The sequence below is a fragment of the Diorhabda sublineata genome, chromosome 7, assembly GCF_026230105.1.
Source record: "Diorhabda sublineata isolate icDioSubl1.1 chromosome 7, icDioSubl1.1, whole genome shotgun sequence".
Classification (NCBI taxonomy): Eukaryota; Metazoa; Arthropoda; class Insecta; order Coleoptera; family Chrysomelidae; genus Diorhabda; species Diorhabda sublineata.
Genome location: NC_079480.1, coordinates 26,645,745 through 26,668,957, shown reverse-complemented (window position 1 = coordinate 26,668,957; position 23,213 = coordinate 26,645,745). Strand labels below are relative to the sequence as shown.

The 23,213-nt window shown below is 32.4% G+C and overlaps 1 protein-coding gene across 1 annotated transcript; it reads left to right on the top strand.

Annotated features, from left to right (window-relative positions):
- The first annotated feature begins 6,049 nt into the window (after positions 1–6,049).
- Positions 6,050–23,036, top strand: LOC130446273 (spondin-1). Its single transcript, XM_056782408.1, has 11 exons — positions 6,050–6,256; positions 7,816–8,071; positions 8,154–8,286; positions 9,398–9,728; positions 11,517–11,647; positions 13,008–13,227; positions 16,365–16,539; positions 17,448–17,623; positions 20,747–21,001; positions 21,952–22,122; positions 22,644–23,036. Exons 1-11 carry the CDS (start codon positions 6,091–6,093, stop codon positions 22,871–22,873), a joined length of 2,244 nt encoding a protein of 747 aa, XP_056638386.1. The 5' UTR covers positions 6,050–6,090; the 3' UTR covers positions 22,874–23,036.
- The last annotated feature ends 177 nt before the right edge of the window (positions 23,037–23,213 follow it).

The window sequence follows — 23,213 nt, the reverse complement described above, 5'->3', positions numbered from 1 at the left end:
ATAATGCTATGTCACTGAAATGTTGAAATGACCAATAGAATGGAATTTAAAGGATGGGGAAGACAAAATAGCTCTTAAAAAGCAGTAATTCTGTAAATAGAATAAAAAAAATGAGAAATCATGGTACTAGATCACTGTGATTGTGAGACGGATTAACAGAATAGAATGTAAAGAATGTAGAAGACATAATAGCTACTAAAAACAGTGGAATTCTTTGGAAAGAATAGAAAAAACGTGAAAAATTATTATACTGGGTGACTGAAATGTTAGAATGAGCATCAGGATAGAATTTGAGAAGGATGACGAAGACATAATAGATATTGAAAAACCGGAATTCTTTGGAAATAATGGGAAAAAAGGGAAAAATAATAATGCTATGTCACTGAAATGTTAAAATGACCAATAGAATGGAATTTAAAGTATGGGGAAGACAAAAGAGCTCTTAAAAAGCAGTAATTCTGTGAATAGAATAAAAAAATGAGAAATCATGGTACTAGATCACTGTTATTGTGAGACGGATTAACAGAATGGAATTTAAAGGATGAGGAAGACATAATACCTACTAAAAACAGTGGAATTCTTTGGAAAGAATAGAAAAAACGTGAAAAATTATTATACTGGGTGACTGAAATGTTAGAATGAGCATCAGGATAGAATTTGAGAAGGATGACGAAGACATAATAGATATTGAAAAACCGGAATTCTTTGGAAATAATGGGAAAAAAGGGAAAAATAATAATGCTATGTCACTGAAATGTTGAAATGACCAATAGAATGGAATTTAAAGGATGGAGAAGACAAAATAGCTCTTAAAAAGCAGTAATTCTGTAAATAGAATAAAAAAATGAGAAATCATGGTACTAGATCACTGTTATTGTGAGACGGATTAACAGAATGGAATTTAAAGGATGAGGAAGACATAATACCTACTAAAAACAGTGGAATTCTTTGGAAAGAATAGAAAAAACGTGAAAAATTATTATACTGGGTGACTGAAATGCTAGAATGAGCATCAGGATAGAATTTGAAGGATGACGAAGACATAATAGATATTGAAAAACCGGAATTCTTTGGAAATAATGGGAAAAAAGGGAAAAATAATAATGCTATGTCACTGAAATGTTAAAATGACCAATAGAATGGAATTTAAAGTATGGGGAAGACAAAAGAGCTCTTAAAAAGCAGTAATTCTGTGAATAGAATAAAAAAAAATGAGAAATCATGGTACTAGATCACTGTTATTGTGAGACGGATTAACAGAATAGAATGTAAAGGATGTAGAAGACATAATAGCTACTAAAAACAGTGGAATTCTTTGGAAAGAATAGAAAAAACGTGAAAAATTATTATACTGGGTGACTGAAATGTTAGAATGAGCATCAGGATAGAATTTGAGAAGGATGACGAAGACATAATAGATATTGAAAAACCGGAATTCTTTGGAAATAATGGGAAAAAAGGGAAAAATAATAATGCTATGTCACTGAAATGTTAAAATGACCAATAGAATGGAATTTAAAGTATGGGGAAGACAAAAGAGCTCTTAAAAAGCAGTAATTCTGTGAATAGAATAAAAAAAATGAGAAATCATGGTACTAGATCACTGTTATTGTGAGACGGATTAACAGAATAGAATGTAAAGAATGTAGAAGACATAATAGCTACTAAAAACAGTGGAATTCTTTGGAAAGAATAGAAAAAACGTGAAAAATTATTATACTGGGTGACTGAAATGTTAGAATGAGCATCAGGATAGAATTTGAGAAGGATGACGAAGACATAATAGATATTGAAAAACCGGAATTCTTTGGAAATAATGGGGAAAAAGGGAAAAATAATAATGCTATGTCACTGAAATGTTAAAATGACCAATAGAATGGAATTTAAAGTATGGGGAAGACAAAAGAGCTCTTAAAAAGCAGTAATTCTGTGAATAGAATAAAAAAAATGAGAAATCATGGTACTAGATCACTGTTATTGTGAGACGGATTAACAGAATAGAATGTAAAGAATGTAGAAGACATAATAGCTACTAAAAACAGTGGAATTCTTTGGAAAGAATAGAAAAAACGTGAAAAATTATTATACTGGGTGACTGAAATGTTAGAATGAGCATCAGGATAGAATTTGAGAAGGATGACGAAGACATAATAGATATTGAAAAACCGGAATTCTTTGGAAATAATGGGAAAAAAGGGAAAAATAATAATGCTATGTCACTGAAATGTTGAAATGACCAATAGAATGGAATTTAAAGGATGGGGAAGACAAAATAGCTCTTAAAAAGCAGTAATTCTGTAAATAGAATAAAAAAAATGAGAAATCATGGTACTAGATCACTGTGATTGTGAGACGGATTAACAGAATAGAATGTAAAGAATGTAGAAGACATAATAGCTACTAAAAACAGTGGAATTCTTTGGAAAGAATAGAAAAAACGTGAAAAATTATTATACTGGGTGACTGAAATGTTAGAATGAGCATCAGGATAGAATTTGAGAAGGATGACGAAGACATAATAGATATTGAAAAACCGGATTTCTTTGGAAATAATAGGAAAAAAGGGAAAAATAATAATACTATGTCACTGAAATGTTAAAATGACCAACAGAATGGAATTTAAAGGATGGGGAAGACAAAATAGCTCTTAAAAAGCAGTAATTCTGTAAATAGAATAAAAAAAATGAGAAATCATGGTACTAGATCACTGTTATTGTGAGACGGATTAACAGAATAGAATGTAAAGGATGTAGAAGACATAATAGCTACTAAAAACAGTGGAATTCTTTGGAAAGAATAGAAAAAACGTGAAAAATTATTATACTGGGTGACTGAAATGTTAGAATGAGCATCAGGATAGAATTTGAGAAGGATGACGGAGACATAATAGATATTGAAAAACCGGAATTCTTTGGAAATAATGGGAAAAAAGGGAAAAATAATAATGCTATGTCACTGAAATGTTGAAATGACCAATAGAATGGAATTTAAAGGATGGGGAAGACAAAATAGCTCTTAAAAAGCAGTAATTCTGTAAATAGAATAAAAAAAATGAGAAATCATGGTACTAGATCACTGTGATTGTGAGACGGATTAACAGAATAGAATGTAAAGGATGTAGAAGACATAATAGCTACTAAAAACAGTGGAATTCTTTGGAAAGAATAGAAAAAACGTGAAAAATTATTATACTGGGTGACTGAAATGTTAGAATGAGCATCAGGATAGAATTTGAGAAGGATGACGAAGACATAATAGATATTGAAAAACCGGAATTCTTTGGAAATAATGGGAAAAAAGGGAAAAATAATAATGCTATGTCACTGAAATGTTAAAATGACCAATAGAATGGAATTTAAAGTATGGGGAAGACAAAAGAGCTCTTAAAAAGCAGTAATTCTGTGAATAGAATAAAAAAAATGAGAAATCATGGTACTAGATCACTGTTATTGTGAGACGGATTAACAGAATAGAATGTAAAGAATGTAGAAGACATAATAGCTACTAAAAACAGTGGAATTCTTTGGAAAGAATAGAAAAAACGTGAAAAATTATTATACTGGGTGACTGAAATGTTAGAATGAGCATCAGGATAGAATTTGAGAAGGATGACGAAGACATAATAGATATTGAAAAACCGGAATTCTTTGGAAATAATGGGAAAAAAGGGAAAAATAATAATGCTATGTCACTGAAATGTTGAAATGACCAATAGAATGGAATTTAAAGGATGGGGAAGACAAAATAGCTCTTAAAAAGCAGTAATTCTGTAAATAGAATAAAAAAAATGAGAAATCATGGTACTAGATCACTGTGATTGTGAGACGGATTAACAGAATAGAATGTAAAGAATGTAGAAGACATAATAGCTACTAAAAACAGTGGAATTCTTTGGAAAGAATAGAAAAAACGTGAAAAATTATTATACTGGGTGACTGAAATGTTAGAATGAGCATCAGGATAGAATTTGAGAAGGATGACGAAGACATAATAGATATTGAAAAACCGGATTTCTTTGGAAATAATAGGAAAAAAGGGAAAAATAATAATACTATGTCACTGAAATGTTAAAATGACCAACAGAATGGAATTTAAAGGATGGGGAAGACAAAATAGCTCTTAAAAAGCAGTAATTCTGTAAATAGAATAAAAAAATGAGAAATCATGGTACTAGATCACTGTTATTGTGAGACGGATTAACAGAATAGAATGTAAAGGATGTAGAAGACATAATAGCTACTAAAAACAGTGGAATTCTTTGGAAAGAATAGAAAAAACGTGAAAAATTATTATACTGGGTGACTGAAATGTTAGAATGAGCATCAGGATAGAATTTGAGAAGGATGACGGAGACATAATAGATATTGAAAAACCGGAATTCTTTGGAAATAATGGGAAAAAAGGGAAAAATAATAATGCTATGTCACTGAAATGTTGAAATGACCAATAGAATGGAATTTAAAGGATGGGGAAGACAAAATAGCTCTTAAAAAGCAGTAATTCTGTAAATAGAATAAAAAAAATGAGAAATCATGGTACTAGATCACTGTGATTGTGAGACGGATTAACAGAATAGAATGTAAAGGATGTAGAAGACATAATAGCTACTAAAAACAGTGGAATTCTTTGGAAAGAATAGAAAAAACGTGAAAAATTATTATACTGGGTGACTGAAATGTTAGAATGAGCATCAGGATAGAATTTGAGAAGGATGACGAAGACATAATAGATATTGAAAAACCGGAATTCTTTGGAAATAATGGGAAAAAAGGGAAAAATAATAATGCTATGTCACTGAAATGTTAAAATGACCAATAGAATGGAATTTAAAGGATGAGGAAGACATAATAGCTACTAAAACTCTGTAATTCTTTGGAAAGAATAGGGAAAACGTGAAAAATTATTATACTGGGTGAATGAAATGTTAGAATGAACATTAGGATAGAATTTGAAGGAGGACGAAGACATAATAGACATTGAAAAACCGGAATTCTTTGGAAATAATAGGAAAAATAATAATACTATGTCACTGAAATGTTAAAATGACCAACAGAATGGAATTTAAAGGATGGGGAAGACATAATAGCTACTAAAACTCTGTAATTCTTTGGAAAGAATAGAAAAAACGTGAAACATTATTATACTGGGTGACTGAAATGTTAGAATGATCATCAGGATAGAATTTGAAGGATGAGGAAGACAAAAAAGCTCTTAACAAGCAGTAATTCTGTCAATAGAATAAAAAAATGAGAAATCAAGATACTAGATCACTGTTATTGTGAGGCGGATAAACATAATAGAATGTAGAAGATGTAGATGTAGAAGACATAATATCTACTAAAAACACTTGATTTCTTTGGAAAGAGTAAACGGCAAAAATAATGATATAGGTCACTGTAATGTTGAAATGAGCAAAAGAAAAGAATGTAAAGGATAATTGCTATTAAAAAAATCTACAGTATGACTCGATAAATTTTTCCATTCTATCAGAATGATTCAAATTGTTTTACTATATAGTACTTTCAAAGATTAATTCTTTGATATGCACTCTGAGAGAGCTCACAATGCAAAGAGTGCTGAGAAGTATACAACGCCATCTTTAGAACTTTAGATATAATAACATCATTTATATAAATTGTCGATACAATTATTCATTCCTAAATGAACTAATGAATCTTATTGTGAAATGTATGAAATACATGTAACAATATTTGGTATGGAACCACTAAATACTTTGTATATACTGGTAATTATTGTAATTGCAGGTGTAATTGAAAAGCATTATTTTCTGTGTTGAATATGCATTATGTATATTCTGCTATAGGGAAGTTATATTTGTATTGGAAGAGTATTTATTGATCAATTTTCGTTGTAGTTTGGTTAAATATCCTTCATTCACAATTTTTATGTTTCAAGGAAGCGTCGTGGCAAATAAAAACAATCATTCTGTATGAAATAGGCTTTAATTGGGAAAAATATCAGTCAAGTATAAATAAGGTTTTGACCTAAAGGTTATCCACAATTCTGATAAAGTAAACTAAATAACGTTAACATTTGTAACATTTCTTCAATTTGTGTTGATCATCAGACATGAGAATATTAATTCTGTTCTGTTTACTAATTGGATACGCACATTCGTGTGGCAGGACTCCGAGTTATTATCATTCGAGGAAGATCAAAACACCAGGAGATAATGGATACGAAATAAAAATCAACGAGAATCCTAAAAAATATGTACCGGGACATCTTTACACTTGTAAGTCCGTCAACTATTTCTTGTAATTTGTTCCAGGTTTATATCTCGAGAAAATGAAGAAGACTTAATAAATAAAATTCACTCGTGTTGTAACTGATATCGCCTTCCAGTTCTCCTTCTATATTCCTGGATCTTCTACTTTGTATAACGATACGTGAAGGGGCTGGTCTTATTTGATAAAGGAGGATAAAGATGGTTTCATCAGTCGTAAAAGTGATGGCGACCATTTTTTTGGGATAGTCGTGGGATTGTATTCATTACATATTCAATAGCAGTTTTCTAACCTTAAATTTAGACTTGCGGGAGAGATATTTCCATCAGATGAGGACGTTATCACATATATAGATCTATTTTGAGGAATAAGATGTAACTATTATATGCAAGAGTTAAAAAAGAGCTAGGGTATCCCTAGACCAAAGGTGTAGACTTAAAAGGAGACTATGTTGAACTGAATTAAAATGATTATGTAAAAAAATGTCTTTTCTCATTTTCAGGTAAAAAACTTTTCAGACAACCTTCTTAAGTGACTATGTGGCGTGTTTTTAATTAGGACTATCATAGCTTGTAGTGCCGGTAGAAAAGAATTTTGGTATTAATATTTAAGAATTAGACAAATACTGTACTGACTACACGTGATTTGTCCCTTTGTTTAATTGGTTATAAAGAATAGGCACGTACCCTTTTGACTTTTGATGTTAGCTGATGATGGATATTCAATTTCTACCACTTTTACTACGAGGGCCGTTTTGTTTGAATCTCCAATAGCTCCATGCAGACGATACGCGGCAGAAGAAAGCGGGCATGTACTGTAGATGACTGCGAAGCTCTCGCACTACACTCTCCGCCATTGTTGACATTCGGGCGTCAGTCGGCGTTTTGTTACATTCCCGTAAACATGTCCGCCATTATTGATGCTCCTGCCACGTGTGAATTGCGAAGTGTGATTCTTTTTCTACAGGCGGAAGGCCATAGTGCTGCGGAAATCCATCGGAGAATGAGTCGTGTGTATGGGGAAAACTTCATAAGTGATGGTGCGGGAATGGTGTCGAAAGTTTGAATATGGCCGTTCATGATAAAGAGGTCCCCAAGGACGCAAATATGTCGTTGCAGTTGACCTGGTTCAACGAGTTGACAGAATGGTTATAGAAAACCGCAGATTACTGCTTCGTCTACGAAATTTCTAGAAATTTCAAGATTTGTTTTGTATTGTATTGTTACTGAATTGCTATGCTACATTTGCGGCAACTTTCTTTGAAAGGGGTATTGAAAAGTTTGTCCACAAATATGAAAAATGTCTCAATCATTTCGGTGATTATGTCGAAAATTGGCCTTAAGTGTACCAATCTTTTGGTAATAAAATTATTGTTTTATATGAAATTGTTTTTTATTTATAGCCTATTGGATGATGAAAAAAACGGCCCTCGTATACTCCACAACAATTTTGATATTTTGTATATTTGCATTTCGATTTAATCTACATTTGCTTATTCTTTCCAACGATTTAATTACTTTTGTATCTGAAAAAAATATCTTATTGATAAAAATATTTGATTTTACAGTATATTTATTGGCTCCAACGCTTCCAAATTCAAAGTCTCTTCGTAAGTTTACGAGATTCACCGTAAACGTGGAATCTACAAACAACAACACGGATGCTCCACAAAATGTAGGAAGTTTTCAGTTATACGGAGACGAAGTAGCTACTTTCAACGAAGAGTGTATAAATACAATATCTGAAGCTACCACTTCACCAAAAAGTGAGGTTATATTCATGTGGTCCGCGCCTCCTCCAGGATCTGGCTGCGTAACTTTTAGGTAGGCTGAATTAAAAGATGAGCCAAACGACTTATCAATATATTTATTGATCATAATAATTTATATTTATTATGTTTTTTAGAGCTATGGTGCTTGAAAATGCAGACACCTGGTTTTCTGAAGATGGAAAACTAACTAAAACTTTCTGTGAACAAAAAGATGAGGATGTTCAATACGAAGATGATTGCTGCGCCTGTGACGAAGCAAAATATAATGTGAGTATACTAATAAATTTACTCAACCACTGTAGTTTCTAACATTGTTATTGATAATCTCATGTAGGAATAACTTAGATAAGTTACTTAAACCTTCGACAGATGTTTGTAATCAGTCAACATGTAACAACTGCAGTCATAAATCACCTTCAAACTTCACTCATTAGAAAATGAGTTTTTGCAGTTCTAGTTTTGTAGTTCTAAAAAAATCACCAATTTCTGCTCTTGAAATCATCTAAACTCAAATATCTAAGAATATCAAAGTATGTGTATCACTAGACCTATGAAATGTGCACAACTGAACCTAGTAATACATAGATCAGTCTGCAGTGCCAAAGAACGTTGTCTTTTCTGAGTAAATACATTTCATGGGCGAATCTTACTACTGACGATATGATCAAGCGTCGGAAAGGTTTTGACTATAATGTTAAACAGGAAAAAATTAGGGGATTAGAATATATCACTTGAACCTTCAAGAAAAACAACACCAATTGATACACTGATGGTTAAAAAACTACAAATAGATACTCATTATCACTTAAAAGAAATGAGAATGAGTCTCTCATGGAAAAACTGCTATTAAATTTAATAAATTTTGTCCAAGCAAGGAACGCAAAAGCCTTTTAGTGGTACATAATTTTTCTGTGTGCATCTATCTACAAGAAGTTCCAGGAGAAGGAAAAATCTGAAAAAGAATTACTTCTACGAGTGCTCCTCCCATTGAACCGATCCAAAAATTTTCTATAAAAACTGTAAATTCTTCAGGACATTCTCACCTCAAGAAGCACTTGAAAAAACGGGTTCTAGCAGAAACTGACGACTGGAAAGTGTGAGGAATAGTAAGAAACTCAGCATCATCTAGTTGCTTTGGACGGGACATTTGTAGAAGCGATTATTTGACCTCCTTTATGTCAGTTCAGATACTGATTCTAGGGCGAGCTATAAAAGATCGTCGACAAAACCAGCTCTGATTGGGATCTTCAATTTACAAGGCGTGAAGATCTATCTCAACCGTAAATTTAATGCTACCCATCAATCTCATGATATATTTCATTGTCTACTTTTTATTTTTTTCTAAATTCTGTAGAGTGGAATGATTTATATTTTATAGCTAGTTTTTGAGGGCATATGGTCGAGTAATACCCACCCTAAAGATTACCCAACACTCTTATGGTTAACGCATTTTTCCGACGTAATTGGTGCTTCCCACGAGAAAAACTTCACTTTTTGGGGCGAAGGACAAATCGCCTCGGAAGGTTTTCGAAGTTTAGCTGAATGGGGATCAGTACGACTAATGGAAACTGAACTCCGAGCTAAAAGTAAATATCTGAGAACTATCATTCGAGCAGCTGGATTATGGTATCCCAATGTTAATTCGAATACATCTACGTCTTTCAAAGTGGACAGACGTCATCATCTTATATCTTTGGCTTCTATGTTCGGTGAGTAATAACACAATTTTTATTGTGATGATCCTACTTACGAGGTATATTCATAAAGTAAGCTTCGATTGGTTATAAAAAAAAACGTGTATAGATAAAAAAATTTTTTATTGTAAAAAAAAATATAATAAACTAATTTTCTACATATTTTATAGAATTATGTCGATTGTGTTTTCAACTAAGTATATAGCATAGTATTTTTACAATTTAAGAAACCTATACAGGGTGTTTCTATATTCTACCGACAACGCTCTACCACAGAAAGATCTCAATAAATGATTCATTTTGATATAGAAATAGGAACCCTAACGGGGCCTAGTTGTTGAGTTATAGGGTGTTCAAAATTTTAAATCCAAATCAAAAATTTGCCATAAATCCAGAAATTTGGTGATCAATACTTGATAAAGTAATATTTGGACATAAACAAACTTTGGAAAAATTTAACCAGTGGCGCGCTGTCAGGGTTAGTTGTCAATTTTATTTCCCTATGTTTTACGCCACTGAGCAAATTCTTTTTTTAATTTTGTTTTAAATTGCCTGATTATTTTTGGTTAAAAAACTAATAACCTTTTATGGAGCTAAAATGAACGGTGTTGTATGTTGTAGAAATTTGCTTCTAAACGAAAGTCTGCAGGTAGTTAAACACTACTCAATATTTCTAAATTATAATCTAGTAGGCACGTTTCATATTTTGGATAGTTCGTAACACTTTGTATATTTGACACGATTTTCCAAAATATGTGTTGTATACCGATGAGGCTAGATTTACTAGGGAAGGATTTTCAACTACAGAAATAGTCACGTTTGGGATGAAGAAAATCCGTGACACTAACCCTGATAGCGCGCCACTGGTTAAATTTTTACAAAAGTTTGTTTATGTCAAAATATTACTTTATTAAGGAGCATATTGGTCACCAAATTTGAAAATAAATTAAAAGCCGTTCTTGATTTATGGCAAATTTTTGTTTTTGAATTGAAATTTTTTGAACACCCCATATCTCAGCAACTAGGCCCCGTAAGGGTTCGTATTTCTATATCAAAATGGGAGGGCATTACGCAGGGCCATAATATTATATTATAAAATCTGGCATTTTCCTTATGTGTAATTTAAAGAGAAATTTGAATTCGATTCGAAGATATTTGCTTTAAATTTTTGAGTTTGAAATATCAATATGACGGTACTGTTGAATTTTATTCTTAAATTTACTATATGATACACAATTTAATAAATTCAAATTTCACATTTTATCTATTACTAGTTCAATTTCGCAATCCTGTAAATCAATAAAAAGTTTTTTACGGTTTCTTAACCATTTATATTTGTGTACATACATCTATATGAAAACTTTTTTCACGTGTTGAATATAATGTCTGCAATTTTCAACGGTTAGATTTTAATTTCTATTTTTATCAACTCCATCGAACTATTGTTTAAAATAGATGTATTATTGTGAGCATGTACATTAATCTTATTCTTTTGGCGACTGGTATGATACATCCATCACAAAAGAGGTAATTGGTGATATATTTGACATTAATTTATTTTGGAACCAATCTTCAAAAACTACCGCGGTTTTATTGCAATGATAATCCAGTGTGTAATCCGGAATATTCTTGGCTTCTATAAACTGTCTTTACTTTTATTAGATGTAATTTTCGTGTAACATTTTTTTGAATTTTTGAACCATCAACCCCTCTTTCACTAACTGATTGATATAATAAATATAATGTTGATAAAATCGAATTTGTTCGTTTGTTTCAGAAACCTTGTATAATTTCAATTTTTAGGTCCATCGCCTGACTGGGTAGTCGGTATAAACGGCTTGAATTTATGTCTAAAAAATTGTACTTGGAAAGAAAAATTAATAATAGATCTTTATCCTTATGATGCTGGGACGGATAATGGTGTTACTTACATGGTAATACTGATAAACATTTCATTTGTTTTAAGCTACTTTATTCATACTTGAAGAATTCATTAATGTGGATCATTAGAATAAAAGCACCTCATTAAATATTTGATTAATAAAGTTTAAGTTTATTTAAATTACATTTTCTCAAATCAAATTATGATTATTACAGATTTTGGAAACTCGTAGTAGCATTTTTGGGTTATTACTACAATATTTACAAAGAAATACCTTAAATTATAAATGAGACTCTGTTTCTTTTGCTTCCTGGCAAAAACTACACACGGTTTGTCCATCAGGTTCTGTCATCTTACAATATTGGATAAGGAGCCTTTCATGAATTGATTTTCTTTGTCTTTGTTTCCACCAAATTTGAAATAATCTACACATCAAGTTTTAAATAAACTCGTGAGCAAAAAATAGACTCAGGTGACACCACTGCAATTGCTAGTCACTGACAAAAAAACTGAACACGATATTGTATTTTTCCCCAGTAAAATCTTAAATCTAATGGTATTAGCCTCAAAATGATAAATTATTGCTCTCAGAGTCCTTTTGTCTTTGGTTAAGATTCCTTTTCGTTTGATATTTGGTCTTCACCAAAAAAATAACTCAATAACAGCATAGACCACTCATTATAAAGCTAAGACTAATCGCTTTGAGATACTAATATCAGAAAAAGAATGGAAGCTACAGATTTTATGCTGCCTAATGCCGCAAATTTTCTCTCAGCTCATCGTAGTTTCTGTCGATATTTATTTGGCTAACATGCCATTCTCTCCAACTTTCAGATACCTTTCTAGAATAGCACTTAGGCTAAGAACATGTCTATATAGTTTCTAAACAATTTGAGACTTGATCATTAGAACTAACCATCTTTGAAGCCGCTTCATTATTTATTTATTCAATTAATTCATACTTTCATCATTGAAGCATAGTCACTACCATGAAATCATCATGAAACAACCAAGTTCAACTACCTTTAAGGGAATTTACAGGAAATATATCAAAATATTAACAACATTAACAACGAAAGCGGGAGGAATTGATTTAATTAGGGTAGAGTAGGCTCATAGACTTAAAAACGTTTTTTAAAAGTTGTGATAGCCATAAAGATCAAACAAATAAGTTTGGGAACACTAAAAGGTGATGAAAATTACATTTTAAAATGGTTTATCGTTAAATATTTCATACCACTATGTATATTTGAGTTGAGTTGAGTTGTATTATGTACTGTGTATTTATAGCTTGCTTTTAGGGATTTTTTTCTTTCTTTTTTGATTTTAATCCACTTTTCACCTCTTGTGCACTTATATTTACTCTACAAATAGAAAGCGGTTGAATAATTATTTTACATTTATACTTGTAGTCACCAAACGCAGAAACGAGTCCTAGAGAAAGAATGTACCGAATAACTACAACTTATCCCGAAGATCCCAGAGCTCCTTTCTACGACCCTTCTAAAAAAGAGATACCACCACTTGCGAGATTATATTTGAATAGAGAAAAGTTGATACCAAAGAACTGCGAGGATAATTTTCTCAGCGCTCAGCTGGATATTAGTGAGAATACAGAAGATACAGTTAGACGTAAGTTTGAGTTGACCCAGTAATATAAAAACCTGATTAATTTATTTCACTCAAATTTTCATCATAACTATTATATCAATATTATAGAATACTATTAATCGAACATTTATATCTATATTTAATTATTATTTTTGCTGTTTGTACTGACAAATTGGTCGATATCAGAATACAGAATTTATACTACAGATAAAATGAAAATGAAATTATCTTTACCCTCTTCTATATTACCAACTTCGTAATATAGAATTATTTGAATATTATTATTATATATGAATTCGGTATTAATCAAGAAGGGGCATTTTGAAGTTCAATAACAAACCTCAATTTAAGAGCACAAATTGTATGGGAACAGTACCGATAAATCACGTAAATTTGCCATTTTGTCCACAACATACACTTTAAATATACAGTGCTTTTCAGATAAAAGTATCCACCTTTAATAACTTTTGTAATACTGGTATTTAGAAAAAATCCAAAAACACGTCAATTTATGTTGGAAGGGGCAAGCATTATGGCTTATTTAAACTTACTGGAAAAGCCACCCCCTCACCCCTAGCATCATCCCCTTTATTTTTTTAAATTACTTTTCATATTTTTTATGTAAAATTTGGATACTCCTCTTTGAGCTGATTTCAAAAATGTAATACTTGTAGGTTAAAGTGTTTGGTTTATGAGATAAACAATTTTTCTTTTAAGAGCACAAATTTTATTTATTATTTACTTTCACCTTATTTGCCTGTACTAAAATGGGTTGTACAACAGTTCAAACTCTTTAATCTTTTTAACTGTGCTATTTATTATGAAGTTACAATAAGTGTTCAAAATGAGTACCATTCACTTCCATACAATGGTATAACCTATTTTGAAATGCCTCTCTGACATTGCTTAATACGGCTGGATTTAATTGTGGACATTCATTTTCTATCCTCTCTCGTAAATCATCCAGAGATTCTGGTTGGGTAGCATAAACTTTTGTTTTTAAATACCCCCATAAAAAGAAGTCTAGGGGTGCTAAATCCGGTGACCTAGGTGGCCACTCCATCATCTGCCCCCTTCTACCTATCCAACGAGCGGGGAATGTTTCGTTTAAAAATTGTCGGCATAGCATAGTGTGGGGGAGCTCCGTCTTGTTGAAATACCAGTAAATCTTCGGAAAGGTTATCATCATTTTCTATTATTGTTGTAATACGTGGGTCAACCCCTTCCCTGAGTAACTCAAGATATGATTCACCATTTAAATTTCCGTTGATGAAGAAAGGTCCGACAATGTGGTCACCTAGGATACCACACCAAACGTTTAACTTTTGGGGATGTTGTGTATGGAATTCACGCATAATATGTGGATCACTTTCAGCCCAATATCTACAATTATGCCTACTTACTAAGCCATTTAATGACCATGAGCATTCATCAGAAAAGCAAATATTGCTTAACAATTGTGGATTGTTATTGATAATTTGCGTTATTGATTCGCAAAACTCTAGACGACGATCAAAATCATCTTCATTCAACTCGTGCACCAACTTAACTTTGTATGGGTGGTACTGGAATTTATGTAGAACTCGGAAAACTGTAGAAGATGAAACACCGATCGCTCTACTTATTGTTGACAACGATTGGGGTTGTTGAGCCTCTAAGCTGACTTGCCCTAAAATTGCCACTTGGGTTGCTTCGTTATTTACGAGTCCCTCTCGCTTATGCACTTTATTGCAAACAGACCCTGTTGTGGTAAATTTCTCCATCAGTTGAATTACATACTTATGAGTTGCATGTCTTCCGTCATGTAATTCGTTAAATATTCTAGCAGCAGCTCTTACACAATTATTATTTTGGTAGTATAAACCTACAATTTCAATTCTTTCTTGCAAAGAGTAAACCATTTCAGAGAAACAAAATAAATAATGTATCAAATTACACTATCAATAGTGACTACAAATTCTAGTTGACAATGTCAAACTTTAATAAAAAGTAGAGTTTTTTGTTGTTTGGATTTTTTAAGTAGATTAAATAGCACAGTTAAAAAGATTAAAGAGTTTGAACTGTTGTACAACCCATTTTAGTACAGGCAAATAATGTGAAAGTAAATAATAAGTAAAATTTGTGCTCTTGAAAGAAAAATTGTTTCTCATAAACTAACCACTTTAACCTACAAGTTTTATACATTTTTGAAATCAGCTCAAAGAAGAGTATCCAAATTTTACATAAAAAATATGAAAAGTAATTTAAAAAAATAAAGGGGATGCTGCTGGGGTGAGGGAGTGGCTTTTCCAGTAAGTTTGAATAAGCCATAATGCTTGCCCCTTCTAACATAAATTTACGTGTTTTTGGATTTTTTCTAAATACCAGTATTACAAAAGTTATTAAAGGTGGATACTTTTATCTGAAAAGCACTGTATATTTTTGCATCTTAGCAATTGCATAAAGATACGGTTTTCGTGAATCATTAGATAATGGAAGATCTTTTTACATAAACCAATCTTCATGATTGGTTTATGTAAAACAATCTCTGATTTTCGCCAACTGCTAGTTGATAATGGTTTCAATAGTTTTCATAATATCTTCTCCAAACAAAAGCAGAATATAGTCCAGGTTTTTCCTTTCTTTAAATAAAGAGAGTGACTTTTCCGCCTCAAAATTGGATTCTTATCGAGTTGGACACTCACCAGTTTAGTCAATGTGCCTGGATCATATAAAAGACGATTCATTCAGATTATGGAGACTTACTTTATGTACTAAACGAAAAAGCCCAGATATATCTGTCTCCCTGATCCTACTCCGAATGTCTTTTCCAATACATCCGAGAAGAGCATTGAGCATCTTGCGTAATGCTCGTCGTTTTGAAGTGTTGTGCCGTGTATCAGACTGTCTGTAATCAACCGGATAATCAGCCTTAGGTGATTTTTTTCAAGCTTGATGAGGCTGTCTCCCGGTACCTTGGATGACTCTCTAAATAAAAACCCTCTTCAGCTCTCTTATTAGACTTTTGATTGAACCATAGTTATTTATCAACAGTTTCTCAAGCTGATCTAGTTTAATTATTTTCGTGGTTGAAACGTTTTAGTTTTTTTCCTTTAATTACTTGTTTACTATCGAGGACATCTCTGTCGCCTTCATATTAAAAGTTATTTTTATTGCAGCTGAATGTGCCGTTACAGAATATACTAACTGGACCAAATGTTCTGTGACTTGCGGGAAAGGTTTACGCATGAGGAACAGAGAATATATATTTCCGGAAAAAGCTAAATTGTCCGGCTGTAATAGGCAGCTCGTATCAAAAGAAATGTGCGTGGCTGCTGTAGCGGAATGCGAAAGGTAAGAAACAAGTAAAGCAATCCGTTTAGATCTACTAGATTTAGTACATTAAAGTTTGGTTCGAGTATTTGGAATAGGGCTTGCAAATCACGTTTAATGTAATTTAGAGAGCTCAAAGATTTAATATCGAAGCCTTTAACGTTTAATGGACATAACTAATTCTTTGCAGAAGTGAATAGATTCATCTAACTCACTTATTTCCGTGTTAAAATATGAAAACCACACCAAAACTTACCTTCCTTGTTTTCACATAAAGATCTACTAATCTTCCCTACTTTAAACACTTCTTCAATTGAGTTTCAACTGAAAAAACCCTAATAATAACTTATATTTTATATAAAGAGCGCGAAAAGTAACATTTAACACACGAGGGGAAATGAGAATTTACTTTCCAACGAATTATGTACAATATTTTTCCCACGATTCTCTCGACGCAATAAATTTTCATTTTAAATTTACATATTCTCAAATTAACATTTTATTGTTTATAATTCACATACTTACCCAATTGTTTTTATTTTTGATGGTTAAAAAAATTTATAGTAATATTATTGTTTGAACAATTTGAGAAATGAAAGGAAGGTTTTGGTGATTTATAATCTAAGCGACATTTTTTAAACAGATCGTAGGTTTCCTGGTTTGTCCCATAATACTTATAAAACACATCACTACTCTAAAATTTTATTTGCAGCCCTCATTTTGTTTGCTAATTATTTATCTTTATAATCTTCTGCCACTGTAGTCAACATGCAACCCCCATGTCTATCGAGGGTTGCATGTTCGAAATCACCAATTTTCGTAACTACTAGATCGAATGAATATGGACCATTCTTTATAGGGTCGTAGGGAGAAAACTAAATATTCTATTAGTTTACATGTTGAATTATTATTTGAATTATTGTTAACAGCGAGGCACAACCAGATTCACAAGAAATAGATTCTCTTGATAACAGTGGTATTTGTGCAACTACGGAATGGAGCGCTTGGTCTAACTGCTCCGAAATATGCGGTTCGGGATATAAGATGAGGACACGGAAATTCCTAAATAAGAATGGAAGGAAGAAATGTCCCCATGTAAAGTCAAGTAAGTTATTCAAACAATGTTAGAACCGAATGTTTTATTGTTTTTTGAATCCGGGTTGTAAGATTCCCATTCCAACACCGGTTTAGGGCACAGGAATTTATTCTAAAATTACTTATGTATTTAACGAGTTAAAAATATTTAATTAAAAATTTTCAATAGTAGAAAAATGATAACGATAAGTAATGCCGGTTTAAAATAAAAATCTCGGGCTGCAAACTATTATAGAATTAAATATTTTTGTACAAAAAAATGTTAAGACTGTGATTTATTTGCTAATTTTAATTACTTTCTATTACTATATTTTTATTATTTCTCTTTCACGATTATAACTTATAAGTGACATGGCTTCACATCTTGTAGTGCCCCCGGTGTAAGAGTATACTACCACTTTCCACTGTGATGAGATGTGTATTGTCGTTAGCGTGCTTTCTTCCGGTGCCATCTCCATTTAATGAAGGTTGACAACAATTTCGGTATACTTATTTCCGTCCTCAGTGGTGCGAATTAAAGATAGTGTGTTCAAACCAATCCAATTTTTTTTAACCATGAATGTTGTCTGCTACCGGCTCCAGGTTTTCCTTCGATGTTCTCTTCTATTATCAATTTCAGTATATCATACTTGTTGTTACGGTATATGTGGCCCAGATAAGCGACCTTTCTTCTCTTTATTGTTGTAAGTAACTCTCTTTCCTTTCCCATCCGGCTAAGTACTTCATCGTTAGGTATATGTTGAGTCCATGATATTTTAGTAGTCTGCGGATGATCCGCATTTTAAAAGCCTCGAGTCTGTTCATGGTATCCACTTTCAATATCCATATTTCTGCTCCATACAAGAGAACTGAATGCACGCCTTTACAAAACGTTATCTTAAGCTTAAGTTCACGGTTGCGTTACATAGTAGGTTCTTCACCTTTAGGAATATAGCTCTAGCTTTTTCTATACGTGATTTTACTTGCTTGCTTCTTGGTTCCAATAAAGATTTCCTATAAACTCGATGTCTTGTTTGTCTAACCCTTTTTTTTCTGTAGTAATTTCAGAAAGACGGTATGATTAACTCGATCGAAGGCTTTCTCGTAGTCTATGAAACAGGCATAGACATTTTTTCTCGTTTCTCGACATTTCTGGAAGAGTATGCAGCTGGCTAGTGATTCCTAGATCTTTGTGAAATCCGAATTGGGTATGGCTTTGATCAGCTTCATATTTATGGTAGATTCTGGCTTGTATAATTTCAAGTAGGATCTTAAACACTTGGCTCATTACGCTTATCAGTCTGAACTCATCACATTTCTTGGCTTTTGATTTCTAAGGGTGGTGAGCCAGTCTTTTGGAATATTACCTGTTGTATTAACTTCCTGTAGTAACTGAAAAAATAGCAATAAATTTTCTTCTTTTATTAGTTTCATCATTTCTATTTGGATATTGTCCGGACCCGCTGCTTTTTCGTTTTTACTCAAGTATTTTCCTTATATATATATATATATATATATATATATATATATATATATATATATATATATATATATATATATATATATATATGTTTGTCATACTTTTAATAATTACCATTTCATTGTTTTCGTTTAGAATACCTGTTACGGGCTGATTTTTGTTGGATTGCGTTACCTCTTTTAGTTACTTATGAACTCTGTGGCTGTCCTGTTTAATCTGAAATAATTCAGTCTCCTCGCACCTTTCTTTCATTCACTTTTTTTGCTATTCGGATTTTCTTTCTTATTTCTCTATTTATTTGTTTGTATTTTTCGTTGTTTTCATGCTTGTCAAGGAATAGGATAGTCCAACCCAAAGTTGGAATATCCTATTTCTTCTACGTTTACTATCGCATGTTTAATTTGATCCCAGACATATTCTATATTCGTATCTGGTGTTGTAGTTGACTTTATTGTTGAAAATTCGTCATTTATTTATTCTTTTACTTTTTTCTGTGTATCTGTGTCTATCTTGTCACCACAGGATTAGGGTCTGAGCCTATGTCCGCCCCAGGGTATGCTTTTAAGCGTTTTATTCCGTTCTCAAATCTTGTTTTGATTAGGACATAGTCTGGTTGCGAAAGATATTATCTGGACGGTGTTGCCGAGATTGCCAAATATACAAACGTCTTTCTGGTAGTTTGTACAATGTATTAGTAATTACAAATTCCTCTTCTTGACAAAATTGTACTAGCGTGATATAAGTTATGTATTTTATAGTTTTGTAACTCAATTCTTGTAGTATTTTAGCTGTTATAAGATCATAAGCTGGGGATTTACGAGAATTTAGCTTTTTCCTCATAGAATTACTAAATTGTATTATAAATCTCTTAAGGGAAAGTTCTAGTTGAAGAGGGACTTGTAGGAATTCAATAATTTCATCATTGTTTTCGACTGTATCCATTAGAAAAAGCAGAAAACCCTCTTCAAAAGTGCAGCTTTTCGCTACTAATCTTAGCTCATTCAATTTCTTTGTCTGCATAGAGTTGTGGTTGGTTATATTAGTTGTATAGTTGCCATCAGGTTAGTCAAGTATCTTTGTATCCCAGCATTCTTGTGTTCACTCAACATTCTTTTTAGCTCTCGTTGTGAATTATTGAATATCGTTTTATGGCTATTGATTTTAGTAGGTTATTCTTCATTATTGTTTATTACGATTTATTAGAAGTAATTTACCAAATACTATTTTGTATAGTTTTGCTATCGCTCCAATCAGTAGGACTAAAATGGGTGAGTAGTGGGATGATGTAGAAGTAGAAGTCTACTGAATCTGGCATTTTTTGTGTCTGTAAGCCAGTAAATTGGTTTTTCGGTGAAGTTTCCTTATACTGCTACTTTTGGGTAGACTTTGAGCTATAGTCTTCTCTAACAATGAAACAGTTTATTTTTAAAGTTATGCTTTGAAAGACAATATACAGCACATATTGTGAGAGGTTCATACAAGTCTTCAATTTCAATAGTAGTGGCTTGTTTATATTCTTAATTGTGTCCATGAGTCAGGGTGTTGAGTATTGTATATTATGTATTTGGGTAATTTGAAATAACTTCTGTTGTTAAAAAGAGTTTCCGATACTAACATTATGTCTATATGTTGATTTATAATGAATGCTTTTATTTATTTTAATATAATTCTCAGTGGAAAAAGAAGAATGTATCAATAGAGAATGTAGACAAGACGAGATTGAAGTGAAAGATTCCTATTGTCCGACAACACAATGGATGGACTGGAGTCCGTGCAGCGCTTCCTGCGGAAAAGGCATCAAAATGAGAACAAGACTGCTTTTGGTAGAACCGTCGAAGCAACAAGAATGTAGTAGTCGTGTCGAACTTATTCAACAATTACCTTGTGAGGATGTACCTACTTGCACTATCGATATGAACACAGCAAAAGGTTTGTATAGAATGAATCTGAAATTTGAAGTATTGAATATAATCAATTCTAAGTAAAAATATTATGCAATGTTGGTTGTTACTAAAATTCGACTGTGTTTTTCGTGGTTTTTTACTAAAATCTTGAATTAAGAAGTATTTATTGTCTTGACTGTGGGTAGATCACTCCATTTTCAGGATCATTGAATAAATGATAAGAAACCTCTCAATAATATGTATCGAGCTCGCTCATGCGATTAATTTGATTCTCAGGTGGTCAAAATCTTTTTGAGTATTCAATTTGAAGTTACCTCAACTTCATGAGAAAGCGCTGGTAAAGTTTTCGGAGCCTGTTCTCTAGAGATGTTTAATTGGAGACAGATCGGGCGATTTTGTTGACCAGGGTAAACCAGGTTGATACGAAGTTGATCCATTAAAGCTCTAAATTATCTGGCAACATGTGATGTGACATTGTAATACTAAGAAATATGATATGAAGGTATAAAATGATGATCCCTATCAAATTGTGCATCCCCAAATAAAAACGTGATTCGTCAATGAATACGATCTGATTCTATGGATTGTCTTGATCTTAGGTCTCTTTTGATAAAAAATTAGTTTGAAATAATAGGTAAAAATTTGACTTTTCGACCAATTTCGGTTTTAATCAAACGTAACCTGATAATCAACTGAATATAAATCTAGAAACATAAAAAAAGTATATACCTGAAAAATCTTTGAATAAAAATAGAGGGTTTTTATGTTTCTTCTGCGACATTCGGAAATTCTTATGAAAATTTACCTAGAGCACTCTCTACCCCTCGTTTCTGAGTTATAGGCCTTTAAAGCTGCGAAATAAAGCAATGATAGGTCGTAAGACAAATATTTATGTCATCTATTCACTTCCGTTTTGTATCAAGTCCCGGAACAACCTGTATAATTTTTTAATGTTGATTTTTTTTCAAATTTCAGTTGTATGTATGCAAGATGGTGATCCAGGTCCATGTCAAGGATATTTTAATAGATGGTGGTTTGATGCGACAAAATTAAAATGTTTTCCGTTTATTTACGGAGGTTGCAGAGGAAATAGAAACAACTTTTTGACAGAAGATCAATGCATGGATACGTGCAAAATAGTTAAAGGTAATATCAGTTTTTTTAATTGAAAAGAACAGTTTATAACAACATTATTAAAAAAACAGCCAAATGGCTATTGTCGCACGAGAAACCGCAGCTCTGAAAATTTCTGTAGACGTCTGTCCGAACCATCTGCGCTAGTCTTTCAGTCATGAATTTTTTTTTCTTCGATCTTCCCTTCTATTATTAGGTGGAGAATCTCATATCGCTCTCCTCTCATTATATGTCCTAAGCACTACAACTTTCTCTCTTTGATGGTCGTGAGAAATTTTTTATGTTTACCCATTTGCTGTAGGACCTCTATGTTTGTCTTATATTCCGTCTAAGATATCCGCTGCATTCGCCTGTAGGCGTATATTTGTTCTCTGTGGCCGAATTTTTGGTCCAACTTACGTATCCGTACGGAAGAACAGGAGAGATGTAACAGCGAAGCATTCTAATCAGGAGTTCCAGACTGAGGTTGCGATTTGCCAGAAGTGTTTATTTGATTCTTATTACAGCATTATAACCAAAGATTGTTTTTGTAGATGCCATTACAGGAACTCTAGATTCTACAGCTCAGCTTAGACAAAATACTCGTCTTCAACCTACCAATTGCGTTTTGTCGGAATGGACAACCTGGAGTTCGTGTAGTGCAAGTTGTGGTACAGGATATAGGGAAAGGTACCGAGTAGTTCTGCAACATGCTACCAATGGTGGGTACTGTCCTAACAACCTTCAACAAAGAAGAGGCTGCTTCCTCAGAACATGTTACTAAATTAATGTATTTTATATACTATAGCATAATTTTTATTGTTCTATTACAGTATTCAGAAAGTAATGAATCTTGATTTTATGTGCCGAGCCTTACATTTCACATTATAAGATTTTCTAAAAATAGTTTCACTTATTTGGTAGTTTAATAAAGAGGACAAATGTGATCAGTTTGTTTATTATTTATTCAGATCATGCTTCAGATGTATCCTTGACACTATTGGGCGAAAATGCCACTTAAAATTCTACACCAAGAGTATTTTCAAATTGATAATGGTTTTAACACGTTTTGAATTTTTCAATAGCTTTTTGAAGTGAGGAAAATTGCTGTCCGCGCATCTTTT